The sequence below is a fragment of the Conger conger genome, chromosome 5 (assembly GCF_963514075.1).
Source record: "Conger conger chromosome 5, fConCon1.1, whole genome shotgun sequence".
Lineage (NCBI taxonomy): Eukaryota > Metazoa > Chordata > Actinopteri > Anguilliformes > Congridae > Conger > Conger conger.
The window spans coordinates 51510457-51523059 of record NC_083764.1 but is presented as its reverse complement, the minus strand read 5'-3'; the positions used below and the strand labels follow the sequence as shown (position 1 = coordinate 51523059).

At 42.7% G+C, this 12603-nt stretch overlaps 1 protein-coding gene across 7 annotated transcripts in view; it reads left to right on the top strand.

Annotated features, from left to right (window-relative positions):
• The window catches only part of LOC133129236 (rho GTPase-activating protein 29-like), a 40118-nt gene that overhangs the window by 8062 nt on the left and 19453 nt on the right, over positions 1–12603 (top strand). For all 7 annotated transcript variants that reach the window (XM_061243185.1, XM_061243184.1, XM_061243182.1 and 4 more), the window contains exon 3: positions 12307–12450. In XM_061243185.1, coding sequence (XP_061099169.1) covers positions 12307–12450 — 144 coding nt within the window. The remainder of the gene's footprint in view (positions 1–12306; positions 12451–12603) is intronic.

The following is a 12603-nucleotide window of genomic DNA, read 5'->3' as shown; positions in this document are numbered from 1 at the left end:
GGTTACTCTATGTAAATGTGACTAGTAATGCCTAAAATTGAAAAATGTAGAGATTTAACAGAAGCTTCCATAAGCTTGCAATAGGTGGAGCTACCTGCTGTCAGTCATTAACTAATGCATCAATAAAAAGTCTTCTCTTTTCATTCCAAATATGTTGAATAGTGAATTGCAAGTTAGTTTATAGTTGAGTTGCCAATAATGTAATGACTTTGCCTTCTAGTTCAAACAAGATACATTCCTGATAGTCCCAAGTACAGCAACAAGACACAGGTTGAAACAGACATCTTATGACTGCTTGCTGATTCTGTGGTTTTGCTATTCGCTCTGTTCATAGCTCACATTGTTGAATAAATGAAGGGACAAGCCACAAGACAGCGTTTGTACCTACATCTTTCCACCAGTGCTTTTATCTCCTTGACTGGAAAAGTAAACCTTCATTCGTCATAGCAGAGATGCGTGGAGAGACTTGCCTTGGTTTCTTGTTCTGGTATCTGCTGTATGCTTGTGTAATTATTTACTGACTAAATTTTGAATAATGCAATAACAATGCACAAGCCAGGAGTTTAGGCTCCTCACATTTCCTTACATTTTATACACAGACTTACGCTCATAGATGCAAACACAAACAACTGGTTTAGATGACTGTCCTCTGAGTGAACTTAAAAATGGTGTAGAGACTTCCAGTTCATATTGGTCTACGTGAAGGGCTGGTCTAACATGAAGTCTTTTCATTGGCATCAGGCTTTTATGTGTCTCAAGTCACTAAACGCTAAACTCGGCGTGTTCCCAACCGAACACGGGGAAGCAGCCGCCTCTACCAGAAGTCCATTCAATGGTAGCTCATTGACTATCGCAGACGCTAAAGCACTTGTAAATTGGACAGATTGATGTGAATTGGACCAATCATTTTAGAGAAAACGACAAATAACTGCACAACATCCCTGTGTTCGGAAGACCGTGTTAGCTCACGATGGTCCAAACATCGCCATATAAGCTTTCGTAGTCTCTTGTTAAAAAAAGGTTCCCCACCATAATTTCACAGTGGAGCACCATGTCACTGTATGCTGAAATGGATCACGTATGCGACTCATACTAAGTTTTTATGAAATGGAAGGAATTATTCTTTATACACACACACACACACACACACACAAACCGAAGCTGATGGAAGTAATTTTTTAGTTACTCGACATGAAATTTGCATCGTTTGGAACATGGTGAGCTAACATGCTGAGTTTACATCACTTATGTAGATGGAAAGCTCATTTTATGTGACCTTAAGCTGACCTGTGGTAAAAGCTACTCTGAAACATCTCAGGATCAAACTTGACAAAGTTATAGATTCACTCTAGGTGAAGTAGAATTGGTGGAAATCCCTGTTGTGGTTATACATTGTTGTGCTCTCAATTCAGTTGGTCATAAGTCACTCTCATAGTTTAGGTGTGAACACTTTTCTGATTGAAGCTGTCGTCCACTGAATCAAAAGAATTGTAAGCTTAGGCCTACACCACTTATCATGTTTATTTGCTTGGTAAATACCTTGACAGCTTTACAGTACACTGTTTTGGGCATAACCCAACATATTGTGTCATATGTTTACATGACTTAGCTTCATATTTTCATTTGCAAAATTTCTTAGCTTGAAGTCACAGCAACCATGACTTCCCCAGCTGTGGTTTAACAGCCTGTTAACAAGTGAACAACCCTGAGCTGCTGGGCAGTGCGCACCCAACCACATGATGTGTTTATTTCAGCCAGTCAGCGCACTTCAGTCAATTATCAAGTACAGTGTAATTAAATTGAGCAGAGGTGGCTGTGAACCTCTCTCTCACCTCTGCCGCAAATAGCGGACCTTCCATTTGCTTCATGAAATGTTGCGACACTTTGTACAATCCTATACAGTTTATCTGGTTATTGTTCTGAACTTGAACTATCTATAGGGGGTAAAACTGAATGTAAAGAACCTTCATAAGAAAAAAGAAATTGTCCTCCGGTGAAAATGTAATCCCTGTATACAGTGAAGCATGTAAATGCAGTGTGTGGTGCCATTTTAGGGAACAGACCTAGGCCTACATGTTATTTGTAGAGTTTAATGGTCTGCCACACTTAAGTCTGAGATTTGTGAGGTAGCCCTTTTTCCCTTCTTTGGCGTAGGATGTTTCCGTGTGGTTGTGGCCCCGGGACTCTCGGGGATGTAGATTTATGGCTTTGAGCCGGGCTGCTTTTGCTGGTGGGATTGGTTACGGGGAGAGAGGAACAGTTTTAAGAGCCTGAGAGAGGTGCCCCTTTGCTTTGTGGCTGGATTTTGTGGGTTCGGCTAATTTATTACCATGGACAAGCACTTGAAGGCATGTAGAAGGAGCCAGAAACCAGCCCTTCACCTTTCTATGCTGCTTTTATGGGATCCAGTTAACTGAAATACCCACACTGACGTAATGTATTGACATCATTCCTCACTGGGTGCTGACCTAACCTGTTAACTCATGCTTAAATATGACATCAGTGTTGGTGTTTTTCAAATCCATTATTGTGTGTTTATTTTGGGAATAAAGCAATTTAGTTTAATCAAGAGGCTGGCAAATAGGGATTTTTGAAAGTCAACAGCAGTCATGCAGTTTATACAGAAGGGGAGATTATCTCTGTATTTGTCATTCTGTGTTCGGCTGTTTGCAGAAGTTTTCTCAGGATTCCTGTCTCAAGAAACAAGGTTCTCTTAATGTTCCATGTTTGTCTCCATCTGCAAACACCAATGACATCACATCCAGGACATGCAAGGCTTAACAAACAGAGTTGGGCCTACAAGTATGGCTAATGCCCAGCTAGTACAACAAGTTTGCGTGAAACCTGTGTGAGGCAAATTCTGACCTCAGAAATGGATTTATTTCATCCGAGTGAAAATAAAGGTTTGGAGAGGAAACAGCCTGGCTAAACATTTGCCCACCTGTCATGAATTGTTTTATGAAAAGTGGGGATGCGTAAGGCTGCCAACTACTGTTGGAGAAGAAAAAGGTTTCTGGAAATTCATGTGGATTTCTAAAGTTTTTTGGAAGTGGTGAATGTACCCTATTCATTATCCACACTAGTTAGCAGGTTGCAAAAGAAAATGACTGATTCAACGAGGCCCTACTCCATTAAGAGTGGATAATGGTTCTGTAGATGACTAATGCTCTGGGCATTCTGGGAAATGGTTCTGGCTCAAGAATTGCAATCTCTAACTTTTCTTGAGCTTCATCTGCCAGTGTGAGTAGACAAGCAGGGCTTTGCTCCAGCATGAATTAAGGAGGAAAGGGAAGTATAAATGATAAAAGGAAAGTATTCTGGATTCAGTCATCCCATATTGTAATTCTAGCCTTCAGTTTTTAATGAAACTACAGGCACAGTGGACTCTCCTGTTATTTAGTGGAAGCTACTCATTCGTTTCCACGCCTTACAAAATTGCAGTGGCGTGAAGAAAATCAAGGCTCACTGAACATTTGAAATTCTGCGTTCCTCTTAGACTGACTAATTAACTGCCTGTTGTTATCACAAGAGGAAGTGGAAGCACAATCGGATTCTCTCCCATGTTTCCCTTCTTCTTTTTTTTTTACTCACGCGCACATGTGATTAAAGTTCAATATTTGCACTGAACTGTCGAGCCAGGAACTCAAGGTGACATTTATCCAACAGCATAAGGGCTGCTTTACCCCTCCCTCATCATTAACACCCCTCCATAATACCTTGGTTTGACTACTTTAGAGGTGAAAAATTTGTCACTGTTAATCAGTTGCTCCAGATTGTAATGACCAATAAATTAGTCTTGAGTCAGATTAAATTTGCTTTTTATGATCAAAACTTTGAGTAATACTGAAATATGAATAGCCTAGGTGTTAGCAAATACATTTTAAATAAGTTTTAGAAATATATTGATTATTTTCTGCCCATTTAATGATATTTAATGATACAGCAGTGCTAAATGTGCTTGTTTTGATACTTTTGCTGTCTATATTGCTTCTGTTGTAAGTACTAACTTTTAGAGGGCGTGTGTAAATGTACAGACAGGGTAATTAATGACATAATTGGAGGTGTCTTGTCATGTTTTTTTCCCTGTGGGCCCCTCCATTTGCACTCAAGTCATGTGAGTCTAAGCCCTGTCCTTGAGCTTTTTCAAACTGTGCTTAGGGAACCTGTCAGGCTCTAGTGTTTGAACAATGGTTTCAGAGCATCAAGGCCTCGTCATAGTCATTCATAGTAAAGACTGATTTGCCTCGCTCAATACCAGGAAGGTCCCAGAATTCCCAGCAGCCGTGCGTCTAATAAATCAAAATATAAAAAGAAGAACGGCCATGTTGAACTTGTGACAGGTCATTGTCAACCAGCACCCAGGCTGAGAGCAAGGGTGAGGGCGAAATTGGTGTGGGGAGTAGCTCAAAGTGCTACAACAGGGCAGAAAACGTAACAAAAATATTGGTAAGTTTCCTCAGAATTCTTCCTATGCATACAGCACCCTTGGTTACTTTCTCTCTCTCAAGAGAGAGAATGACAATTACTTTTTGTAGTTCTCCTGGCAAGGCATGAAAGTGTCTTGGCCACCCACTCCCCACCCTGACTGGAGCTGACATGTAAAAATTATATCCTCCTCTTGGGCCTACCAAGAGGGGATATCTCAATGTCCCATCATGGTGAATTATCCTTGTAGATTGGAAGCCAGAATTCTTGTTGAATTCTGTGAACCAAGTGCGTATTCTTTTTGACCGAAATTTGTATATAAAAAAAAAAATAAAAAAAAATCAACACCTTTAATTTGCCCGTCATCACCAAACTGAATGCAGAATGCGTTCCGAAAAAAAAGGAAAAAAGAAAAAAAACAATGCTCGGTTACTCGATAATAAAGCAAGTCAGCGCTCAGGTTGAGCGACTGAACTGAAAGCCCATTTAAGGCATGGACAAGCACTGCATTCGCCCTTCTTTTCGGTCATCAAGTGCACACTTACCCTGCGCTGTTCTGCATTGTTGTTTGGTTTGCTCCCTCAGATAAAATCTTGGGTTATCTCAGGGGCCTGAATGTGTCTGCTGTTCGCCCATTGTTGGCATTGATGAGAGTTTTCTGTGAAGGACAACCAGCTCTCTGGTCTTGGGAGAAACCTGAGTCAAGTCTGTTGAATACCAGAAGTAATTCATCGTATGGAATTACCAAGTGCATGTTAAACTTTTGTAAATTAGCCTGCAGGATAAGAATGTTGGCACTCAGTCATAGCTGTGTGTATAGTATACAAACTTCACAAAAACTAACCACAGGTAATTTCAAGCATGACCTGTTTTAAAGGGCACAGCTGGGGTTTCTTTGATCAGTAGTTTACCTTCAACCCTATAAGCTTTCTGGCAAATTCTGAAAATGTGTGAATATGAATATGTCCCTTCCCAGATTGGAGTTATAAATGCTTGCTTCAGCCCACCTTATACTCCTAGGATTTCATTTCATGGAACTTGGAAGTATGTATTGTGCAAATAAAATATTTGGAGGTGTAAAGCCAGAAATCTTCCTTGTTCAAGAGGTGCAAAGTTCAACCTTTGCCGTTTTTGCTTTGATCCCCATAACCAGTGTTCTTTCAGAGATGTTGGGCCTCTGTTGAAAAAGCTTCTTGACCGATACCCACCCCTGGGCCTGGAAGCCGAGCTTCGCGCACCAACCGTGAACCTGGTTTCCGTGGGAGGATTCAGAGCCCCGTGAAAGGCGGCATATTTGGAATACCAGATTTTCAGTTTTCCATGCGAACAGGGGGAATCATGGGAGAGAGGTTGGCGGGCTCCTCCCAGGGACTGGCTGGCCTACCGGAGAAACGTGGGAGGGGGAACTTTCTATTTGTTGGAAAGCACCGTTCTTATATTCATTGCCCCCAGAAAATGCGGTGTGTCTATTCAATTTGTGTGGGGTGGCTTATAGCCTAGTTCAGCGCTACTCAACTCCACGTCCTGTGGACCGCAGTGTCTGCAGGCATTTGCTTCAACCTTGCGCGACACCACCTGATTTCAGTGATTAGCTTATTATCTGAACCAAGCAGGTAAAATACATGCAGCCCACAGGACGAGTAGTTGAGTAGTGCTGGCCGAGTGGCTAAGTTAGTTGACTGGCGCTCTAAAGGTTTGTGGTTCAAGCCCCAGTGTAGCCACAGCTGTTGGGCCCTTGAGCATGTCCCTTAATCCCACATTTTTCCTGGGGGGGATGGGCCCATGCTTATCCAAATCAACTGTCGCTTTGGATAAAAGCGTCCGCTAAATAACTCATTTGTGGGGAGGTCTGAAGGGTAGTGGCATCGGAAATGTTTTGATCATCTGTGTCTGAGATTAAAATACATCCATAGAATAAGGTTTTGGATGTTCTGAAAAGTAGTTTGGGCGTAAGAAGCCAATAGTTTGGGTTGCTTTATAGGCCTAAATGTTGGGTGCACATAATGCTTTGCCTGACATTCACTTTCTCTCAGGACTACCCCAGAGGCCTTGCAGTTCACTCTCAGAAATTGTACCCTGTTCTGTTTGGGTACTAATAAGTACCTTTTACAAGCAAAAAAAGGTACACCTTATTTGCGTATAGCCCGCTAGGTGTACAGTTTTATGTTCCTGTCGGTTGTACGTTTTGAGGTACTTTTTGTGTTATAGTTTTTTTGGTCTTTAACCCCTTTATTTTGCAGGAAGTCAGACCAGACTATGGGCAACATGGACCCAATGGTGCAGTGTGAGCATGATACCACGGCCACCCAGTAGCCCCCTCATTTATTATGGCAAATTGTAGCGAATGGGACGCAGGATGGTTTTAAAGTTTATGGCTCGAGAGCTCATAATGGTGGTTTCATCTGTGTTGTACCATCAAAGGTAAAAGAATCATCCTTCTGTAACGGAGGATGTAATTTTCTTCTCCCGTGCGTGGTTGTATTCCATGGTTCAGGAATTGTGTTCTTTTTCTGTCATTGAAATCCAGTGACGAAGAACGAGTTCATTATGAATTGGTTTGTTGAACATCCCCCCTCCCACCCCCCCACCAAAAAATGGGGGGGAAAAGGAAGTTTGTTTGTCTTTGGAAAGTGGGCCTATTGGAAACTGTAACGATGGCCTATTGTCCCCTACAACAGGGGTGGATTCTTCAAAGTGATGGTGGCAGGGGTCTGGTTCAATAGGGGGAGGCAGAGGGGTATGAGTGTCCTGCTTACTCATGAGCCACCTGTGATCTCCTAATCGTGGGTGACTGGCGTGGACCGCAAGTGGGTTTTCCTGTGCCACCCTGCAGACCAGAGGCACCATCTCTAGTGCCTTGAAGCCCAAGGGCTCCACAGGACCAATCAAACATGTTAAGTGTTTACATTTTTTCCCCCTCAGCTCTTGAAAAGGGAACTTGTAAAGCGGTTGCTTTTATTTGAATGTAAGCGGGACTTGTAAGCCAAGTTGTCCAGCCACAAAGGTGAAGCCCATGAGCATGGAATTGTCGTACTCCCCGTTCCAGTCACAAATGAAGTGAACTAGAAAATATTTAGTGCTGTTGCAGGCGTTGTTCTTTGCTGTGTGGGCCGTTGATTACAAGGTTACAAGGTTGTCATGTTAAAACAATAGTGGTAGAATATTGTTGTACACTTGAGAATTTTTTTTTTTTGTTGTTGTAAATATCTATTTTTTAGTTAATATCCAGAAATTCATAATATGCACATTCAAAAGAGAAAAAAAAACATAGGAAGAAAATATCCACTTGTTCTGCACTCTATTGATTGCAGTGTAAATGCAGGTGATTTCACGTGTAGGCTATATTATAGCAAGAATTGTATTTGTAAACAATGTAAGGGTCATAAGGAGTGCATCATAGAAAATGTATTCCATAGTTTAGTGGGCTGAGAACCTTGACAGCCAGAGGCATTGATGGACAAAATATTAGCTTTATAAGAAGTCCTTGCTAGGGAGTGCAGAGTAACTAAGGCTCCATTATCTTTATGCATAACATAATTGTATCTTATATGTTCTGCAGGTGTTTTGTGGCAGTCAGGACCATGAGTAATTGATTTGTTGGTCATAGTTCTGCCTGCAGAAGCACTTGTGAGACCCCTGAAGCAAGATGTACACTCTAGCAAGTGTCAGTTCACAACTACTTGGTAATTTTGTAATTCTGTACCGAAGCAAGCATGCTGACGTCTCATGCCAACCATTGTTCAGGCTCTCCCATTTCAGCCAGCCATAAGGTTTCAATCTGTGTTCAATAAAATATGCTTATTTAGCGGATGAAGAGATGGGGTTTCTGCATGGGTGGGGAAAGGAATGTGTTTTTTGGAAAATGCTGAAGCGTTTCTAAGGGATCCCGAGGCGGCGGTCTAAAGGTGGGGGGTTTGAGGAGGCTGGGAAATCCAGAGACGAGGAGGAGAAGGGTCAGATTAGTCATGCAGTGATTACATTGTTGTGGAATTGCTATGTCTTTTTTTTGCTGACTTTCTGCATTTTTTCACCCTATGAAATGGAGTGGATCCTCCTCTTTCAAATGAATTCAAATGAACTCCCAAGGTTTTTAGATTGTTTGTAGAGCTTAGTGTCAAACATCCCTCACAATTTTTATCACACAAAAAAAACTTTAAAAGATTTGTGGTTTTAATTATTCACACTTAACGTTTTATATTATCCAAACACAATATTGTATTCAGGGTTTTGTTTTTTGTTTTTTTCCCCCATAATGTATACAGTAACAGCATTTTATCTGAGTAGGTTTACATTTCTTAAAGTACAACCAAAGTCTAGCTGGATAGGATCTCATGCTTATTACAGGGAAACAAAGATTCTTTACAGAAAAGAGGGGAGGTTGTGTCAAAGTCAACAGGAGATTTAAATATTTACTACAGAAATGGGAGGGCCTTAATGTCAACTTTATAAATGTAGACCTGAAACAAATTATATTTTTAGGCATTTATCAGATTTTCATTAGATACTCGAAAAATGTAATTGTCCCATACACCGTGAACTGGCCATAAAACTAGGAAAAGGAAAAAAACAATGTAAGCAGAGAGAACTCATTCTTCTGTCGTAAATCTTTTAAGGATGACCCTCATTGGAGTCACTGCCCGACTTGTGCCAATCAAAGAGGGACAAAGCATTTTGGGGGAGAGGTGACTCGCTTAAAGAATGTGCATTATTATGACCCTGTGTGAGTGTTTCTTCATAAGAACCACTCATCAAGGTGCCATCTCTGTGGTGGATGAGCTCACCGTATTATGAATTAGCCCGTGCACCCCCATCTCCACCCCCCTATTCCTGAGTGTCTGAATCAAGGGGAATACAATACCGGAATGTGGGGTTTCCATGACGCTAATGAAGTCAAATATGCTATTAGACCGGTGCTCCAGACTCTTTATCTGTCAGACGAGCTCTGTGGCCCCCACGGCATCCTGGGACAGCTCATTTTTGAAGCGTGGAGGCCAGGGGGGCTTCTAGGTCCCTCAGGCTGGTGGTCTGTAACAAAGACCAGGGGAGGACACTGAGGAGAAGGAATGTGGCTTTCTCTGGGGGGGTCGGACCTTCCAACCTCCCGCTCCACCCCCTCCCCCTCTGGTTCTCGCTCTCTTTCTCTTCGTTTCCAGGAGTCAGGGAGTTAAACAGGCTTCATCATCAAGTTTCCGCAATTTATATGGAAAGGCTTGGTCGTATCTGTCTCCCTCCTTGTTCTCTTTCTCTCTGTCTCTCTCACACATGCGCTCTACTTCTCACTCTATAAATACTGTTTACTCTCCCTTTATCTAATCTCTACATGTCTATATCCCTATTTTCTCCCTCGCCCTGCGCTTTCTCTCATAAAGGTTCTGTGAAAATGTTCTGTAATCAGCTGTTCTGGTTAACCTTCATTTCGGAGGTTAACAAGTTGAGGAGGACTGTTTATGAAAGGCCACTTTCATAGTGAAATAGGCCTTTCATCCCCCGAAAGGGTTTTTTGTTTATTTGTTGTTGTTTTTTTTTTGGTGTGTCCCTTGTGTCTGGAAGTCAGAGTCCATTTTGAACACTGTTCAAATTGATCCCCTGTGGTTAAATGGAGATTTAAGACCAATAATTCTTGTGTCTTGCCGGGACACTAGATGACGCTTAATAGTGAACTAATTTGTTTCTTGGAGAGCATGAATGACTGCACAGTCATTAGAAGGAAATTATGTCATGCTAAAAGGGGCTCATCATCACCTTTGTTCTGGTCATTCATGAACTAACCACCGTTGTATCCCTTAATGGAATGTAGCAGCCCAGTTTAACTTTTCTTTGAAAAAAAAGTTTTTTTCAATTTGCTTAATGCCCAATCATATTATATCAAGGCCAGTTGCTGCAACCTCTGCTATCAACATGGGAGGCAATCGTATGCAACAGGCAATCGTATGCTGCCTTCCAAATGTTATCCAACGCTAATGTCTCACACAGACATGAGTCGGAGGAAGACACTCGGGGCCTGGTGTGATCAATGATTGTCCATGGTTTTTGCTTTGCACCAATTATTGGTAGTGTTATTAGTTTTGTGTGTGCTAAAACATTTTGCACATCTTAAAGGTCGTAGTAAATCAGACCCTCGGTGTTCAGCTCGACAACGTGCTTGCGGGTGCCTGATCGACAAGCGGGATCGCTGTTCTGCTACGAGTCTCTCTGATCCTAGCCGCCTGAAATCCTCCTATCCCTGGGCAATGAGATTCTATTACAGTTCATAGGGCCCATCCATGTAGTGCTTTAACAGGATGAGCCACCCAGCAACCCAAAAGGCTATTCCGTGCAAGGTTATCGAGTAGGCTCAGTATAACTCATCGACCTGACCCTTAGTTCATGATAATGCACCAGGCTTGGTTTTATATTTTATGGCAAAGATGAAAAGGTTAATAGGAAGTGTACTTTCTATTTGCTGCAGTTATAGAGAGGATTTATCTGCCATTGTTGTCACAGGGCACAGTACTGTGTGATCAATAAAATGTTGAAGCAGGAAAGTAAGAAAGGTGGTTTATGTGACCTGTTGAATTTCAGCCCCCTCTTTGTTGCTTTTTTTTTTTTTTTTTAGATGTCAAGTACTTTGGTTTTGGCACTTAGCTACTCCCACATTCACCCACATACTTACCCACTCGCTCACTCTTACCCACTCATTCTCACACATACACATCTACCCACTTAGTCACTCATTCACTCACTCACACATACACACCCACCCACTTAGTCACTGCCCAAATCACTGTTGCGTACATAATCAGATGCACCCCCTCTCTCACTAACACACGCAGTCACTCACTTGCTCTCACTCTTTTCTCATTGAGGGAGAGGGGGTAATGGAATGGCATGTACATGTATGCAGTGGTTGGTATACAGTATTGATTTCCCTGTGTTTCAATCCATTTCCATGCATGTTTTGACATGATGTGAATATTGATTGAGGGGGCAAGCTTGGGGCATGAACATTTCATTACATCACTCGAGAGCTGGCTGCTGCGGTTAGCTGTCATTAGCATGTTATAACCAAAGATGGCAAAACAGCAAAAATCTGAGCTGATTAAGGATGCAAAAGGCGCATTTTAAACGCCACTGGAAGCCCTCCTCTGCTCATCACAGGACACCTCAGGCATCCGGTTTCTGGCTTATGGGCGAGGACCACAGGATGGTGAATAAGCTTCAGCAACAGAACTCCTCACCTGTGAACAGTGGGTGATTGGAATGGCGTGAATACAGGACAACAGAGTAAAGAAAAATAATCCATCCATCCATCCATTATCTTAACCCGCTTATCCTGAACAGGGTCGCAGGGGGGCTGGAGCCTATCCCAGCATACATTGGGCGAAAGGCAGGAATACACCCTGGACAGGTCGCCAGTCCATTGCAGGGCACACACACCATTCACTCACACACTCATACCCACGGGCAATTTAGACTCTCCAATCAGCCTAACCTGCATGTCTTTGGACTGTGGGAGGAAACCGGAGTACCCGGAGGAAACCCACGCAGACACGGGGAGAACATGCAAACTCCGCACAGAGAGGCCCCGGCCAACGGGGATTCGAACCCAGGACCTCCTTGCTGTGAGGCGGCAGTGCTACCCACTGCACCATCCGTGCCGCCCAAGAAAAATAATAAATCGGTTTATTTATTTTGCCTTTGGAGGTAGAACACTATCCATTTTCAAGCACTTCTTTAATTTTCAGGAAATGTGAGCCGTAACAGGTCCCAAAAGATGATGACTACACCTTAAATGGCAACAATAAAGTCCAGTTCTTTCAAATTGCCCAAAGCGCCTTCCTAGAGCATCCCCATCCTTAGAGAATGAGTCGGAGACTGACCACTGATCTTTTTTCATTGCAGAAACCCAGGACTGTTTACCCCAGACGGTACAGGAGAGGCTGGGGGAGCTACTCCGCGCACTGAAGGCCGTCATCGGGAAACACCAGGTCCTCAACTCCGTGGACGTACTCAGCACTGCCGGCACTGTCATCGCCAAGGTCAAAGGTGAGGACCCCACCAGCTCCGCCCGGGTTGTGGACTGCGCCACCCGTTAGCATGATGAACTGTCAGTATACAGACTGGAAAAAACGGTGCTGAAATAGTTATGGTTATGCACTTTGCCTATAATGTAAAAATATCTGCAATTCGTACAATTAA